Here is an 18,886-nt window from a genome sequence, read left to right as displayed (position 1 = left end):
AACATTACAGATACTGTGAAACATGCAAACTTGTAAAGAAAGAAGGGAAAAAGACATAAAACGAGTAAGCCATAAACTACATACCTGTTTAAGTCTGGCAAGTTCTTTCAAAGCTCGTCCCCACTGTTGCTTGTAATGCAGTTTAGACTTAGTTGCAGATTCCAACTTTCTTTCAAGTTCAACCTAACAGTGATTAAAATCATATCAAGTGAAACACTATACCACTGTGTACAATCACTGAAAGATAATATATACAAAGAGTCTGGCTGAAGAAAAGAGTTTATATAGTGAAACATACGACATCATCTAAAACTGTTATATAATTTACTATAAATATTATGGCACATGAACATTTTCTTGTTTAAAATATGGTCTTATTTTTATTGCCTAACAGCCTACACCAAGAAGAACTGAATTAGTCTTAGCCTCCAGACAGTTGCTATAAAAGTATTTAAACATGTATATTACATAAAGATCATAGAGAAAAAATTACATTATTTTCTACAGAAAGCAGTTCTGTTAACATTCCAAGTTCGCTGGCATTCTACGTCTGAGAGACCCATTTCCCTTCTGGAGTCCTATCGTTACAAACATACTTTGGCAAACCCATGGAATGCTCAAAACACTCAAATGTTTTATCAAAAAGTAGTTTGTTAAGAATGAGTATAAAGTGAAAAATATGTGAAGAATGTTAAAGTAAATCCAAAGGGTGAAAAAAAGTCCTTCATAAAACCTATCAAACTTTTACTTTTTATTTTTCCCCTCAAATACATAAAGAAAAACACTAAAGTGATTCAATTAAAACGATGGTTATTTATACTTGCAGCAGGCAATCTGTTGTGCGTGAACTGAAGCCAACTTGGCAGTGTTTTGGAATGTACTCACTCGGTTTCAAACCAAGTACCAAACAAACTCATGGAGCCAACAGACAGTTTTACTATTAAGTGATAATGTAATAATCTGCTTGAATTACAGTAAAGCACTGTTATTTGGAACTGACCAAATTTTTTTAGATCACATTAATTTTTTCCATATATACAGTTTCCAATGTTTTGTAGAAAAACAAAAGCGAAGACACTACCCAAAAATTCACACTTCAGAAAACTCCTATGAAAATAAAACGAAGGAAAAGCAGATTGCCAAATTCCCTTCACAAGAGACCAGAACATTCGCTGCAGTAATATATGACCACATGGAGTCAAGGTCTTTTCTGCTTTACAAATCCCTAGTGCTCGGATTTAAACGTGTTGACATTTTCCAACCAGACTCAAGCATCTTAAGTCGAATAATACTGCTGAGATTATCGGGGATGATCTCTTCCACTTATCCCCCCAAGATTTATAAGTATTACTTGGTAATTTAACAAGAGGCCATACCTCAGAAGAACAGATCTTTTTTATAGCTGTGGGATAAAGGGGGCAGTCAACGACGGAAGCGCCTGTGTCCACGGTCTTGCAGAAGGCCTTGCATCCTGAAGGGGAACCAGGATGAGCCTAGAGGTGTAAGTTAGACCCAGTGGACGAGCTGTGCTAGAAAACCACCTGGGTTCTATCAGTTTTGCCACCATTATTAAAATAAGTCACGAGTACATAGTTGTTCATAGTAATTTAAAATACCTGTGTAGTTAATGTATAATTTCTTGATTCTTAAAAGCCTCCAATTAGTATTTCTGAGACACAAACAACTCATTCCTATCACCAAATCAAGGACGCACAATTTGTGTTTTCCTTTTTAAAGAATAAAGAAATCTCTGAATCTAAAGAAATAGATGGACTCACCTTCCTGAAAAATGCACACAAGCAAACTCTAGGCACTCAGAGACCCCAGCTAAGAGCCTCTATTGTAAGTGGATCCGAGCCTTCTGGAACTTTTGCACTTGTCCACAGGGAAGTAATGAATTGTAAGCTAAATGATAAACTCCTATTTAGAGCCTGGAGAGTTGAAAAGCACAATTTCCCTCCTCCTACCCTTCGTATACTCACAATTACAGTTCTCTGCTACAAGTATGGAATTGACTTTGTCTCTAATCCCCTATTCCTAGGTCCACCTGCCATTAGGAACTGCGGATCTCTCCCCTAAAAGATTTTCAAAGTTTATTCCTTTATATTCCCACTGCCACTTCCAAAGCCCAGACTCTTCTGTAAGAGGATCTCATGTCTTTTCAGCCACACATCTCTTCTAGCTACAATCTTAAAACCACCATTAGATTAATTCACTCTACTAACACGTCTACAAGAGCTACTACTGGCCTATAGTATCAAGCCTAACTTCTCTCTCTGGGATTCAAGGCACTCCAAGACACTTGCGGGTACTTTATAAAGTTTACAGAAAGATGGGACTAAATACTAAGTTTATTCTGATGCAAGACATTTTGGAAATTCATGCACAATTTTTCGTGGTACACATTTTCCATGACCTTTTCAACACCTGCCGTCTTAGTATTCCTCAACAGGTCTTTGTCCCCGGGGCTCCGGTCTCCTTTCCCAAGTCAGCTCCTGAGTCTGCCTATTCTTTATCTTCTTGGCTTACTTAAACCTTAAGGCTCAGTTCAACTCCTACCACTACCTGCAGCAGTCTTAAAAACTGCCATATTCTAAACTCCAAACGGTTTCTTTCTTATTACATTCCTTGGTATTTGATTACTCAAAGTCATTTACTGCTCTCTGATCTACCTTCCAAATTACCTTACAAGCTCTCAAACAGTAATGTCCCCAAATGACCATGTGCTTGTCTTTCCCATTTGCCCTAAGTCAAGGGTAGACACGTTTGACTTTTGTTGAAACCATCTACATTCTTTTCATTTGTTTTCTGTCTTTGCAACCTCTGTATGCCCCACTAAATTGTAGAGTTTCCATATTTTATTTTTTAAAGTTCCAATTATTTTCAAACTATGCAAAAAATGTTTATAGGTAAAAGTAAACCACAAAGTATTTACTTATTATATACTAATCAAAAATTATAGCAGTAATTACTGTAATGGATCTCAATGCTAACTCATTTTTAGACCACTTCAATAAGAATGAAAATATTTGTGTTACATTAACAGAATGAGTGATCAGAAAACAAAAAAGGCCTTTACTCAGACACAACTGGAATAACTAAGGCATAACTTTTCTACCACGGTCTCCTTGTTGTGCTCTTATTTCTGTTACTATTTTTGAGAAATAAAATTCTGCCCTCTTCTGGCTCCGAAAAGGTTTACACAAGGTTTTTTTCCAATAGCAGAAAAGCTTTGTTTTACTAGGCACTTCAGTGTGCGGATTAATTCACTAGGTCTACTACACAGAGGCAACACAGTGACACATTTCCTTCTTAACAGGATACTAGCTACACTTCTAATATTCGACAACCTTGATTGTTTCAACAAAAGTGCTCTTGGAAGAAGGAACTTTTTAAACCATTTAAAATTTCTATGGCAGTTATGCAGTTATTATTTAGTGAACTACATAATATTTTTATTTAGGGCAAAATAAGATAATGCTTCTGTTAAAATTGTTATCTGGGTTCCGAAATTGTACCAAAGTAAAATGGAACTACTCTTTGACACCTCTTACCTAACAGTTATTGTGAGAAGTGGTGAGGTATTATCTAGTTAGTACTTCAAATATTCCGGAAAAGGACTACATAATTCATATTTCTAAGCAGAGAAATACTTTAATACTTGGTTTTATCAAAAAGGGTGGGCACTGTCTAACTGGATTCACGTTCATTAGTAGAGAAATGAAGAGACTATCCATTGAAATATTCAAGCCACAGAATCAAGAATACTTTGCAAGTAAAGAAAGTAGGAATAAGAAGATGACCAGAAAATAGCTTTGCAACTGAGAGATTACAGAGATAGTTCACGCATCCAGAAATGTCAGATGAAAACCAGGCTTCAGGAAAGATGACTGGGTTTAATTTTGGATATTCTGGGATATCTGAGCCTGAAGTTTCGACCTCAAGGGTCCAGAAGGACAAAAGACACTATTCTGACAATAATCCCACTACCTTCTCTTCTCCAAGATAACACTGCCTACAATTGGCCAGAGGCCACCTGATGTTTACATCACAACAGACGAAATGGGAAAGCAGATACAAGAATCCAGCCCTCTTCTATTACCTGGACACTAAAGGGAACTGCAATAACATAAAACAATGTCATTCTTAACACAATTTCTTGTTCTAGGAAATAGATAACACTTTTATTAAAAAGTAACTGCTACTATGTACTGAGTTTATTTTTTGCATGAATAAAAATTTTTAAACCTCTCCAGTTTTCATTTCCAGTAATGAGGGTACTCCAAAGACCTCTTGTATCTATCAATTTTAAACAGTTCATGGGAAATGCATTATGGAAAAAAAACTTTACACTAAAATTATCAACTTTTGAAGTACCCTTGTGTAAAAGGGTCTCAAGTCCAGCACATAAGAGAAAATGCTGCATCAGTGGGACTTCAGTGAGAGACAAATGCTGTCCTCTTACTGGATTTTTTACAGAGACTTACAATGTAAAGAGAGCAAGCATCTGCTTTACATCCATGCTAAGTAAAATAAATAATACCCCAGGTTCTAATTCTTTTATCAACTTTATTAGCCTCATTTCAAAGACATGGAAGGAAAATTACTTGCCCAAGGTCACTGTCAACTACTATTATGTGCCACCTAATTTCCTTGCCAGGGCTTTATAGGCCCCTATTATAAACTTTCATCTTGGGGCTGGCCCTGTGGCACAGCGGGTTAAAGCCCCAGCCTGCAGTGCCGGCATCCCTTATGGGTTCCAGTTCAATTCCCAGCTGCTCCACTTCTGATACAGCTCTCTGCTATGGCCTGGGAAAGCAGTGGAAGATGGCCCAAGTCCTGGGGCCCCTGCACCTACGTGGGAGACCCGGAAGAAACTCCTGGCTTTGGATCAGCGCAGCTCTGACCATTGCAGTCATTTAGGGAGTGAACCAACAGAATGGAAGACCTCTCTTTCTTTTGGGCTCTACCTCTCTCTCTCTCTGTAACTCTGTTTTTCATATAAATAAAAAAATTAAAAAAAAAAACACTTTAATCTTGCACCCTCTCCTGCCAGCAAACCATCTAGGCTTGGCTGCACCTCAATACCTTTGCAGGTGCTCCCTGGACACAAGGTCTTTGCACTGCTGGCTCCTTCCCTTCTCCAAGATCCCGTCCACGTGTTGCCTCCTCCAAGAGGCCCTGCTTCGTTGTCCTGCCATGCCCTCTCCATTGCCACATTCACTCTAACACTTTTCCTTTTTGTTAATTATTGCTTAGCGTTACCAAAAAGTATTTATTTACTCCTCTAGGATAGAGCTGCTTGAGGAGTATCTCGTTTAATTCAATGCTAACAATCAACCTGGGAACACAGAGCAAACGTACCAAATGGACGGTGAACTGAGAGATGCAAACTTAACACCTCAAAAACCCCTTTGTACCAAGTTGACAAAGCTATAAACCACATGTCCTCCCTCAACTGAACTCACGGAACGAATACATGAAGACTCCGAGTGGCAAAGATGACTTTGCACTACTATCGATACATTTTTACTTGGTGCACAAGGCACAGCGTGCTGTCCTGAGCACAGATCACAGGAAAATAGCTACACCATGCTTTCCACCTGGACGAGTTTAGAAGCCAGTTTGGACTGGCGTAGCTGTCAGAGTCACAGTATTACAGTTCTGAAAGGAATCTAACCCGCATCTGAACATTAGCTTTCAGGCTGAGTGGTTTTCCAAGCAGCTCAGTACTCTTCCTTTCCCTGCAGCACTCCAAGGGGGGACCACACGTGACGTGACTCGACTCTAAGCTCTCATCTGCTGCTATCCTTTAGTCCTTTCTCACAAAGCTGAAGACTATCTCATGCTCCCTAGTGTCCCTACTGTTACTACAGTCACGTTCTTCATCTACATGCAATAAGCCAATCTTACAAACCAGAGACAGGAAAGAGTAGAGAAATGATCCCTGCATCTTCCCAACTCCCAGCGCCGCATCTTTCACTACTGCCCCCTTGTGGCTGAGTCTACAGAGAGCAAAGTGCAGGGAAGCTATCAGGAGCAAGAGGAACACAGGGAAGGGCTGGCACAAAAACTAGATGACGACACTGCTGAAGCTCACTTTCTAGGAGTAATGCCTGTGTGTTCCTCCTGTGTGTGTGTGATGTCTTTTTAATCATACCTACAAATTAAATTACAAAATGCAAAAACAGGCATTGTCAAACTTCAATACCTGTTGGCATCACACTTTTTTTTGTTTTACTGCCTAGCCCCCTCGATGCTCTCTGTTTAAGGGGAATCCCAGTATACAAGCTTTCTAGCCAGCAGAAACTAAACAGGAGCGCGCTGCCTCCTTCCACGCTGAGTGACAATGCAGACAGTGACCTAAATGAACACGCCGTCCAGAGAGCAGTCCCAAGGGCTCCCACAGCCCAGCAGTGCTGTTGTGACACTCCAACCCTGGAGTCTGCAATCCAGGGACATGACGGCGGCAGCTCCACCAAGAGCATCCTACACAGGCTGTCCTGAGAAAGGACACTGCCCAGGCTTTGCCACCGCTAGTTCCTGCGCACAATTTCGAACCGTTTTTTAGGCTTTATTCCCAGGGTCAGTCAGTCGTGGTGCTGGCTGCCAACAACTCAACAAAGTCACAGGCTTTCAATTCCCCAGTATGCTCTTACCTGACATTAGCACACTACAAGGGACACCAGCACACCGCACACGTGCCTCTCCTTCACTGCATGTATACAGCATCGCCGCGACAGCACACCTACCTTCTCCAAGGTGAGAAGATTTATTTCAGACTGCAGACGGACTTCAGGCTTGCTGCTTTGCTGATCTTTGAACTGCTGGAACTCTTTCTCCAAAATCTTGTATTTATTTTCAGAATCACTAAGCTGTATTTAAAAAAACATAGTCATTTGAAAACAATGATATGCAAAGTATATTACAGAATTCAATTCAACAGTGTCATTTATTCCTTATCCTACACCATGCTTTGAGTAGAAAACTGGCAAATTATGCAAAATGAGGAAAATACAGATAGCTCATAATTAAGTTCAGTAAATCAACTGACAACAAATCTACACAACTTCTGTATAAAATTTATTTTTAATTTATTTTTATTTATTTGAAAGTGAGAGTTATATTGGGGGGGGGGGGTCTTCCATCCCATGATTTACTCCTCAATTGGCTGCCATGGCCAGAGCTGCGCCAACCCAGAGCCAGGAGCCTCTTCTGGGTTTTCCATGCGGGTGCAGGGGCCCAAGCACTTGGGCCATCCTCCACTGTCCTCCCGAGCCACAGCAGTGAGCTGGACTGCAAGAGGAGCAGCTGGGACTTGAACCGGTGCCCATATGGGATGCCAGCACTTCAGGCCAGGGCGTTAATCCACTGCGCCACAGCGCAGGCCCCTTTGTTGTTGTTTTTGAACTACATTATTTGGGCCAGGCAACACCAGGACGCAGCCAATCAATTCGGATCTCCCACACGGGTGGCAGGGGCCCAAGTACTTGGGACATCACCTGCTGCCTCCCAGGATGCACGTGAGCTCAAAGTTCGGATTGTGAAACGGAGCCAGGACTCCGCACCAGGCACACAGGGCATCTGTCTCTTGCGGTGTTGGTTTATTTTCACGTTTGTGAAAGGCCAAATGAGAGAGGGAGAGGGAGAAGGAGAACTCCTCTACCTGCTGGTGCACTTCCACAACGCCTGCAGCAGCCAGTGCAGGCCAGGCATTTCCAAACCTGACAATCTTCCCTGTCACTCAAGTTGATTTTCTTTTTTTAACATCTAAAGTTGGGCCTTTTAAAATACTTTTTTCACTTTTTCCTCTTCAACAAAATCTACAAAACTTACTCCATGTGGCAGTTTCTTGACCATTCAGGGACATTATCCTGAACGGTTACTACAATCATGCAATAAAGCAGCAAGCTATTAAGTCATGCTGAGCTCTTTTCTTCTTTTGCTACACAGCCCAAAATTTATCTACTGGAGGACAGATCCTTTATCTTCATCAGTTCTCACCAGGAGTATGCTTAACTGTCTCTCTATCCAGCTCATTAAAACTCTGTGTAAAATGCATGTAACCTGGCCGGCACCGCGGCTCACTAGGCTAATCCTCCGCCTTGCGGCGCCGGCATACCGGGTTCTAGTCCCGGTCGGGGCACCGATCCTGTCCCGGTTGCCCCTCTTCTAGGCCAGCTCTCTGCTGTGGCCAGGGAGTGCAGTGGAGGATGGCCCAAGTGCTTGGGCCCTGCACCCGCATGGGAGACCAGGAGAAGCACCTGGCTCCTGCCATCGGATCAGCGCGGTGCGCCGGCCGCAGCGCGCCTACCGCAGCGGCCATTGGAGGGTGAACCAATGGCAAAAGGAAGACCTTTCTCTCTGTCTCTCTCTCTCTCACTGTCCACTCTGCCTGTCAAAAAAAAAAAAAAAAAAAAAAAGCATGTAACCTGGTCAGAGGGAGGCTTAAAGCAGTTTTTCAACACATACAATGTGAAATGTATAATCTGGGCATCTTGGAGATTTATCTTTTTCCCCAAATCTTAGAACAGTAGTTCAATAAGATGTATACCCTGGGTAATTTTCCCACCAAGGCTCTTCCTACAAAGCTGTAAGCTAAAGACACCTGTCGGGGACAGAACACAGATACATACTTCTTGAGAGCTCCCGTAGTGACTGCCAAACATATTAGGGGTCTTTAATCTATGAGGTTGAGTCTTCCCAAGAGGAAGAAGTGACATGTGACTGCTGAATCAGATCACAACTGCCCAAATGCACGATTTTCTCTCTTTATTTTAAATGAGATCCTCAAAATAACCATCAAATTCGTATCCAGCGCTACCTAAATGACACTGTCATTGACCTTGAGCTGCTAGGGAACCTGTTCCTCATGACGGAGTAAAGACTGCAGAGGCATTCATCACGTAGATCTGGCTACACAGAAATTTTTCCACATAGATGCGCTTGCTTTCTCATGGCTTGATCCTCCTCCTCAGCACTGTTTATTGTGCTCCTATTACGTGCTGATGACCAGGCTGGGCTCCAGGAATACAGCTATGAACCAAAACAGTGTTTATGGCACACTGTGACCTAAACTAAATGATCCTACATTCTGAGCATGGCTACGTCCAACTTCTGATGGCTGGATCCAAGAACATAGCCTGCCAGAGAGCCAGAGCGGCAGCAGAAAAGGCAGAAGACTACTCAGAGCGATGGCAGAGGAGGAGCAGAGAACGTGAGAAGACAGGACATAGTGTTGATGATGTCAGTGCATTTTAGTGAGGTAAGACATTACACTGTCCCTGACCTCAATGACTTAACCACTGAGGGCTTCTCTGACAAACAGCTGGCGTGCTGGGGACACACATCGGTGTGCGATGGGTTAAGATGGGAGGGTATGGTGAGGACATGGACAGAAGTACAGAATTCCCTTATGAGTTCTGGTTATGGGCCCATTTTGGTCCAGTGCTACATGAGGAGTAAAAACCGTACACTGGAAGTCACCTGAAATGTGGTGCAGTTTCACACAGTTCCAAGGGCAGGAAAACTATTCCAAGTTAGCCTGACTTAGAAAACGACCCAACGTAAAGCATAGTTGACTCACAAGGCAGTACACGAGTAACAGTCCAATCACTGATTCTCATCACTTTTCAGGACACTATTTCTATTAATTCTAGAATGCCAATTCAAAAAGTGTAAGACGACGACAATTATTTCATCCAACCTGCTGCTGAAGCCGGTGTTTGTCCTCTTCCAGCTGCTTGATCTTGACCCTCTCTAGCTCCACCTGGTGAGCGCAGTCTTCTTTGGCCCTCCGGATCGAGTCCTGAAGCTCCTGTAGGTTCCGCTCACGTTCTGACTGAACTTCCTTTTTTTCTCTTTGAAGCTGCAAATAAAGGCACTTTACAGAGGCTGGTCTACTGCTGCTACACTACACTGTGTGACAGTCTCTTATCATCAATGTTAATTTATAAATACATGTGGAACCCCTATGCAACTTGTATAAATTCAGTTGAAAAGATCTTAACCACTCACAGTTCCCACTTGACTAAAGCCCTTTTTTATTATATAACCAAGTGTGTCCAAGTTTCTTCTCTTCTATTACAAACGTCTGATTCTCTGCTCATTCATTTTGGAGGTAACGACGCCTCTGCATTAGAAACACACATGTACTGTATGTATAATCAGAAGCTTAATGTGATTTGCTAAGAAAATTATAACAAACCTTTAGTTTTAAAAATGGACATAAAAATGTAATGTGAGAGGATCATGTTGTCGGCGAGGCCAGTATCTCAGATGGGCACTAGTTCATGCTCCGATCGCTCCACTTCCCAGCCAGCTCCCTGCTAATGGCCTAGGAAAAGCGGCGAATGGTGGCCCCACTGTTTGGGTCCCTGCTGCCTACAAGGGAGATTCAGATCAAACTCTGGGCTGCTGGCTTTGGCGTGGCACAGTGCTGGCCACTGATGCCATCTGGGAAATCAATCAGCGGACACGATCTCTCTCTCTCTCTCTCTAACTCTGACTTACAACTTAAATAAATCTTTAAAAAAAAAACACAAACATAACTAGGCATAATACTAATATACAGTCTCCTATTCCCTGGGCAGGAAAGAAGGCAATTATTTTCTTCCTGAAACAAAAGCAATATTCTTTTTCTTGAGCCTGTTTTCTTCTCTGTAGACAGTACAACCACCCTTTCCTTCCCCAGTGAGGGAAAGTTAACCAAAGACCTCCACCATTAAAGCAGCGAGCAAAAGCTGCCTCACTGGTAGCTACATATTCCTAACGTAGAAAACACGCCTCAGCACCTAAAATGGCAACTCTCTCTAGTATCTGAAAAACAATTTCCATGAAATACACTTTATGGAAGTATCAAGCAAACAAAATACGTGAGTTCTGTAAACTTTGTGACCTGAAGACAGATGAACGGAGTACCTCGGATTCAGCACTGGCAAGCTGCTGCTCTCGTTTCTCTAGGTCAATCAGGGTTTTTTGCAGTTTTCCTTCTAGAATACTATATTCAGCCACCTACAATACAGTAAAAGAAAAGTTACCTTCTCTCCATATTCCTAACATGTACATTCAAAAATATGTAGCAAGGCCAGCGCTGTGGCATAGCAGTTTAAGCCGCCGTTTACCATGCTAGCATCCCACATGGGCAACAATTCATGACTTGGCTGCACTACTCCCGATCGGGCTCCCTGCTGATGACCTGGGAAATGCACAAGAAGATGGTCCAAATGCTTGCGCCCCTGCTAACCATGTGGGAGGACCTGAAAGAGCCAGCTGGCTCCTGGCTTTGGCCTGGCCCAGCACTGGCCATCGCGGATGTCTGGGCAGTGAACCGGTGGATGGGAGATTGATCTCTCTGTGCTTCTCCCTCTATCTCTGTAACTCTTTCAAACAAATCTCTCTAAAGAAAAAAAAAAAAAGGAAAAGAGTACCATTTCACTGAAACAGGACCACAGCATCTGAGGATAGGAAAGTCATACATTGCATCCAGCAATTCAAAGTGGAATTCTTTCTTTTGCACTCTGAGGGTGGAAGTCCACTTAGCTTCTGCTTCGACATCTCCAGTGCTACTCAGGAAACGTGCTCTCCATCCAGGCAGGCAGAGTGCTGGTAAAATCTTGTACTTACTCCAAACGCGGCTCCTCAGGTCCTGCCTTACGCAATGCTCCAGGAGCCTCTGGAGCCCCCTCAGCCAGCCTTTTCCTGGAACCAGTACTGCTGGCTAGATGGGCCAGTCAGCTCCAAGTCAGCCCCTCTACTGGTTCTGCGGATCGCCGAGGCTTCAGCTTACCAGCATCTCCTTAACACCCACTCTCCTTTCGTCAACAATCTGAACTCTAAGTTTACGCCTTCATTTTCTTGTACACGTTACTGCTTTCCTGGGCTCCCCAACTTTAATTTCACATTCCTTGATTCCACCCACTACATTTCCACCAGAATGACTGCTCTAAGATGACAGCTTCTCCCTTATCTAAAATCCTTTTAGAGACCAGCACTGTGCCCTAATGGGTGAAGACACTGCCTGTGATGCCAGCACCCCATAGGGGCAGTGGTTCGAGTACTGGCTGCTCCACTCCCTATCTACTTCGGTCTGGCCTGGTCCTGGCCTTTGCAGCCATTTGGGAAATAAATCAGTAGATAGAAAAACCTCTCCCCGTATCTGTCTCTCCCTAACTCTGCCTTTCAAAAAATTAAATCTTTTCCAAAAAATCTCCCGTTAAGAACAGCTTCTCCAATGTCTGCGCCATCTGAATGACAGAACACCGAAAAGAATTTGAATGATTATGTTCTCCATCCTCTTCTAAAATGGTAACTAGCTCTACCATTCTAGATACAGAGGACAGAGCTGATTCCCCACCCACAACAGGTGCCTCAGGGCATTATGGTTCCCTCCTCTCTGGGAGCCCTGACTGACAAGTCCTACAGGATCCGGTGGAACCCACACCCTTCTCCCACTGGCCACCAACCCTCCCGCCTTACTCCCTGAAGCACACTATCTCCTCTTTTCCTCCCACATCAAGGTATACAATTCTACTCCTGCGGGGCCTACTTCAAACTTCTCTGCCTTTGTCCATGAGGCTGTTCCTGTTCTGAACGCCTTTAGCATCCACCTGGCAGTCTCTACTCATCTTCACCAAAATGCGAACGCCACCTTCCCTGTGTGACCCTTCCCCCGATCCCTTCCTTGGAGGCACATGACAGCCCCTCTCCAGCTATCTAACGGGCAGGAACATCTAACAGAAGAAACATGACCTCAGCTCTTCCACAGAGCAGAACAGGATGCATACACTCCTTCAGATACACTTTCCAAGTCTTAGTTTTAAAAGCTTCAGCTGAATAAAACAAAATAAATGAAAGGCTCACACATCAAGGATATGAAAAATACTACAATGAGATTCTCAGAATATTTAGTCTCAACAAGATTTCATCGTGGCCGGTGCTATGTGGCAGCGGCTACACTGCTGTCTGCGGGGCCAACATCTAATACAGTTGCCAGTTCAAGTCCTCGCTGTCCGAGTTCCTATCCAGCTCCCTGCTAATGTGCCTGAGGCACAAGTTTTTGGGCTCCTGCACCCATGTGAAAACCTAGAAGAAACTCCTGGCTCCAGCCTTTGGCTTGGCTCAGTCCTGGCTGTTGCAGCCACTTGGAGAGTGAACCAGAGGATGGAAGATCTCTCTGTCTCTCCTTTTCTCATTCTAACTCTGCCTTTCAAATACATTTTTAAGAGTTCATCATAAGGAAAATAAACAACATCTCCATTTTCCTCCTTATTGATTCTACACTGGCTTACAGAATTTTTTAAAACCCTATCACCTTTGTCAGCATCTCCTCGTTCACAATATTCTCTCAAGATAGGACACTCTAAGATACATGTACTGCAGTACTTATTTAAGTGCACTTAATTTTAAAGAAAATCACTAACTCAAATCTACCTTTATAATATAACTAAATCAGATAAGCAGTTCAAAATTTATTAGTGAAGCACCATACTCTGTTTTCTGACTGGAGTTCTTAAATAGCAAAAGCTCACCAATTCAAGCTGAAATGGTAGAAGAAGTTGCACACATGGAAACCAATGAAAAACTTCAACTGAAAATATCATTATTACCAACATGGGAAAACACCCTGTGTTTATTACTTGATGAGTTTTTTTTTTCCTTTGCCCCATTACACTGACCCACTTTTTTTGTTTTGTTATCAACAGAAAGTCCAATTATGGCACAATTTTATTACCTTTTCAAAATTTTTCATGATTCAATGTTGAAAACCTCAGTACTAAGAAAGTCTTTAACAGAATTAAAAAAAATTAATTTACAGATAAACCCATCTTGCCTTAAAGGACATGAAAATGATATTTTCTAAATCCCTTACTTTTAATTAATACATAACACATGAGGTCTATAAACACTGCACTAAATAAAATCTACTTTTGAGCAACAATAGAACTAGTAAAAGATTTAAATACGTTCAAGGGTTTCTAATTTAAATTTTTGTTACTGCTGAACATTTCTTAAGAATAGAGGCTTTGAAGTAATCAAGTTTTTCTCCTTTAGCTTTTTAAAAAACTCAATGGTTATTCAAGTTTTAATGGCTTGAGAATTACATTAGAAAAAGTTGAAATCAATGAAGTCGAATGTGTGGGGGACTTCAGCTTCCAACCACAAAAGACAAACTGAGCAATAGCAGGAAATGGCTGTTCCCAGGTGTCAGGGAACAGTGAACACAGGACTGTGATTCCTAAGAGGCAGGGAATTCAGGACACAGTAACTTGAGCTTACTGTCCTGGAGGAAGTTCCAGATTGTGTCTCAAGGCGGGAAGACCACACAGAGCCCACTCCTGCTGCCCAGTTGAGGAAACAGACGGGAGAGGACGGGGCCACCACAATCTGCCACGAGAGGCTGGAGGTGCACACTGAGTGGGCACTGGTGACCTGCAGTGTTTGAGGCTGAACATCACATAACGCTGATGAGACACTCAGAAGATTCTCAACCTGAGTCTCATTGCCAGCGTTGTTTTATTCAGAACCTTGGGTGTAGATGAATAAAAACTTAACTTTGTATTGCTTTCTTAATAAGATCAGGTGGTCTGGTGTTACCATTTTTAAAGCTGTGATTTAGGATTTAATTCTTAATCACAGCTTGAAAGTTTCTGAGTTACTTATAAATTATAATGCAATTTATACACAGGTACATGTGTTAATTTGTTTTTCATACAGAGGCAGCACTTTTCTCCAGAGTATTCTTTTTAAAAATACTTACTTTCCTAAAAAGATGGTATATTTGTATATTTCAAAGCCCACAAAGCGCCAAGCTTCCGTCTGTTCCCTGAGCCATGTGCTCACCGCACTGTCACTATTCTTACAGAGTCTCCTCACTGCCTGTGTCAGATGTTACAGTAGGGTTCCTGTCCTCTTCCACCTTCACCCCACCTCTACCTTTTTCTTTACTAGTGATTCCCTCTCGCGGTCTCTCTTCTTCCATTCCTCTGCAAGAGCTTGCATATGAGCCAGTTCTTTCTGCTTCAGCTACAAAAGGAGGGGGGGAAAAATCATAAAAAACCCAACTATTACAAAGAAACCAATCATTTATTTTCAGCTACAGAACTACTCCATATTAATTTTTTTCAGGCACTCTTTTTATTGTTAGAAAAAAATAGGAGGCTGCCCGAAGCAAGTAAGAGCCGTGTGAGAATCATTCAGGAGACCAAAGCTCCCACGGTTGGAGACTGACGTCCCCCGTTCCAGGCGGGAACACTGCATGAGGACCCAAGGTCAAGGCAATCATCCTCATTCCTCATTTAGCCCCACAGTCACCGACAAAGTCAGTGCAACCTTTCTGGTGGGTTTCTCCACGTCGTCAAATTTTTAATCTCAATTTGTCTGAGTAAGGCACTGTTGATATTCAATGAAACTAGAGATAGAACAATGAGGGGGAAAAACCCTGCTCTGAAGAAAGAAAATACACCAAGCTAACAGAAATACTTTTAAAGTAATGTTTTTAAAATCACCTGATTTTCAAAAATGTCTTCTTGCATCTCCTTCCACATTTCCAGCTCCAGGGCTGCCTTGTATTCTAGGGTTTCCCGCGGCTCCGGCTGAATCTCTGAGGGGCAAGGTGCAGGCGGAAGGGAGAGCTTCTGAGGGACAGCGGAAAAACCCTAGGATGCCAACAAGAAGGCACATTTACACAAGTGGCCTCACACACAGACTACGGCCAGCAATGCCCTCACATGCTCTATTTACCTGTGATGAATCAGAGACGAAAACCTCACGCATTTTCACCAGCCCGTAATCTTCCAGAGTGATTGTGTAGGAAAGATCCACTATCCTGTTATTTGACCTACAGATGAAACAGCAAACACTGTACAAGTCAAGCACACACTTGCGAACCCCATCCCTCTCTCTCCGAGCTTCAGTGCTGAGTAGTAGGTGACACTCTGAGCGTGTGCCGCGGCGGCCGCCTCATGGTCTGTGCAACCTTCCACATCCAAGACTCCAAGTGTTCATCACAAACCCCGTGGTGTGCACACACATCTGCTACAAAATGACTACACCTGCACATTTTCTGAAAAACTAAATCTTACTGTCCACAGATAATGACTGCTGATACTTAGTTTCTTTCTTTCTTCCCTTTGTTTTCTGAAAGATCTAGATGCATGTGTGTGTAGTTTGATCCTCATCCCATTTTCTCATGTCATAAACATTCAATTAAAAATGTCACTGTCTGGCACCTGCATTGAGTAGTGGTGGTAAACCCAACCCCTGTAACACTGGCAACCCATATGGGTGCCAGTTCAAGTCCCAGCTGCTCCAATTCCAATACAGCCCCCTGCAAATGTGCCTGGGAAAGCGGCAGGATGGCCCGAGTACATGTGCTCCTGGACCCACAGGGAAGACACCCAAAAGAAGAACCTGGCTCATGGTTTCGGTCTGGCTCAGCCCTAGCCATTGCAGCCATTGCAGGAGTCAATCAGTGGATGGAAGATTTTTCTCTGTCTCTCCTTGAATTTGAAATATTAAATAAATAAATCTTTGTTAAAAAAACAAATGGGTATCAGAAAGATAAAGAAAAAACTGACGGTATGCAGCCCACACAGGTCAAAGACATACGCTGTATCAAGAAAGAGGTACCTTGGCTGGCACCGTGGCTCACTAGGTTAATCCTCCACCTGCAGCGCCAGCACACCAGGATCTAGTCCCAGCTGGGGCACCAGATTCTGTCCCAGTTGCTCCTCTTCCAGTCCAGCTCTCTGCTGTGGCCCAGGAAGGTAGTGGAGGATGGCCCAAATGCTTGGGCCCTGCACCCGCATGGGAGACCAGGAGGAAGCACCTGGCTCCTGGCTTTGGATTGGCGCAGCGCGCCTGCCGTAGCGGACAACTAGGGGGGTGAACCAACGGAAAAGGAAGGCCTTTCTGGCTCTCTCTCATTGTCTAACTCTGCCTATCAAAAAAAAAAAAAAAGGAGGTACCTTTCTCTGAAGGGAGGAGAGAACTTCCACTTTGATTATGGCCTTGTCTAAATAAGGTCAGAGGTCATGAACTCAAGAGGTTCCCATAGCCTTGGCAGCTCATGACAAGAGCCTCGGGTGATCACTGACATCATAAATAAGAGTGTCAACTGGTAAATCAAAAGGAGTTACTGTGAACTTGCTCCCCATGTAGGATCTCTGTCCTTAATGTGTTGTACTATGAAAATTAATGGTAAAACTACTCTTCAAACAGTACTTTGTGTGTCTGTGTGGGTGCAAACTGTTGAAATCTTATACTAAGTATAGAGTTGATCTTCTGTATATAGATAATTAAAAATAAATCTTAATGAAGAATGGGATGGGAGAAGGAATAAAGAGATGGGATGGTCTGCAGGTGGGAGGGTGCTTATGGGGCGGGGGGGTAACAGCTATTATCCAAAAGTTGTACTTTCAAAATTTGTATCTATTAGAAGTTATCTACTCAAAAAAAACACCACGGAATAACAGCCAGCTAAGCAGAATCACCACCCAAATAAAAAGACAAGTGAAGGCCCATTCTGTGAAATGCATTACCCTTGTGCTGCTATCACAGGCACGCTTTCACTGTAAGTTTGACGCCAACACTGTTCACCATTAGAACCTAAAAAGCGTGTTTTTTCTGAAGACAAGATATTGGAAAGCTGAATCCTTGCAATTCCCAAAAGTAAATCTTTACTCATTTTATCCTTGTGCCACAATTCAACCAGCAATGGAATCCTATGGAAGACAGAAACATATGTTCATACTCAGCAGCTCAGAACTAAAATCTCCAAACACCCTCACTGTAGCCAAAGACGTTTCTGTTATCTGGAATGTCACCAAATATAGTATTGAGAATAAAGGACTAAATAAGGAACGCTACCACGCTTCCTGCACCTCTTTCTAGACAATAAAGAAAACCCTCCAAACACGTTTATTCCCACAAATGGCTACATAATTTTCAGTTACATGTCATTCTTCCTTTAAAATACATATATTTGGGCCAAATCCGCAGCTCAATAGGCTAATCCTCTGCCTGCGGCGCCAGCACACCAGGTTCTAGTCCTGGTCGGGGCGCTGGATTCTGTCCCGGTTGCTCCTCTTCCAGTCCAGCTCTGTGCTGTGGCCTGAGAGAGCAGTGGAGGATGGCCCAAGTGCTTGGGCCCTGCACCCGCAAGGGAGACCAGGAGAAACACCTGGCTCCTGGATACGGATCAGCGCGGTGCACCGGCCGCAGCAGCCACTGGGGGGGGGGGGGGGGGTGGTGAACCAATGGATAAAGAAAGACCTTTTTCTCTGTCTCTCTCACTGTCTGACTCTGCCTGTCAAAAAATAAATAAATACATAACATAAAATATAAAAAAAACATATATTTGAATGGTGACACTCTGAGCAACCAAGATATTTACTTCAAAGATCTCATTGTTCTTCACAAATCCATTTCATACAGCTACATTAACACCTCCAGTTTACAAATGAAAAATCAGAAAAAGTAACACACTATATTCATCCAGTCAATAACAAAAACTAATTGTTAGTTATCTTCAGATACAAACAAAAGTATTTGACAAAGGTCATAGCAAATGAAATTAAAAGATGCTTATCTCAAAACAGGAAATTTTAAAATCCATACAAATGAGTCTCCAAAAATCTACGAAAATGAATACTGTGAAAAACCATGAACAAATTTCAAAAGTTTTTACACCAAAATAAACTTACTCTTTGATTTGATTTTCCCAGTTTCTTCAAACATCCTTGTATTACATATTAGAAAATGGGAAGCAAGGCCATTTTTTAAAGCTCCTTAATAACCCACAGATTATTTTTAACAAAGTTCAAATATCTAAACTCAAAGTATGAAAGTAGAGAAAGTCCTTTAAAATAAACCACTAGTGCCGGCG

At 42.6% G+C, this 18,886-nt stretch overlaps 1 protein-coding gene across 2 annotated transcripts in view; it reads right to left on the bottom strand.

Annotated features, from left to right (window-relative positions):
* Nucleotides 1-18,886, bottom strand: part of CEP120 (centrosomal protein 120) — an 80,358-nt gene that overhangs the window by 17,138 nt on the left and 44,334 nt on the right. For both annotated transcript variants that reach the window (XM_062189257.1, XM_062189258.1), the window contains exons 12-19: nt 17,541-17,723; nt 15,742-15,838; nt 15,507-15,656; nt 14,935-15,024; nt 10,921-11,013; nt 9,707-9,868; nt 6,753-6,875; nt 85-183 (exon numbers count right to left, since the gene is read on the bottom strand). In XM_062189257.1, the coding sequence (XP_062045241.1) occupies nt 85-183; nt 6,753-6,875; nt 9,707-9,868; nt 10,921-11,013; nt 14,935-15,024; nt 15,507-15,656; nt 15,742-15,838; nt 17,541-17,723 (997 nt within the window). The remainder of the gene's footprint in view (nt 1-84; nt 184-6,752; nt 6,876-9,706; nt 9,869-10,920; nt 11,014-14,934; nt 15,025-15,506; nt 15,657-15,741; nt 15,839-17,540; nt 17,724-18,886) is intronic.

This window comes from Lepus europaeus, chromosome 4 (assembly GCF_033115175.1).
Source record: "Lepus europaeus isolate LE1 chromosome 4, mLepTim1.pri, whole genome shotgun sequence".
Taxonomy (NCBI): Eukaryota; Metazoa; Chordata; class Mammalia; order Lagomorpha; family Leporidae; genus Lepus; species Lepus europaeus.
This window is presented reverse-complemented; position numbering and strand designations above follow the sequence as displayed.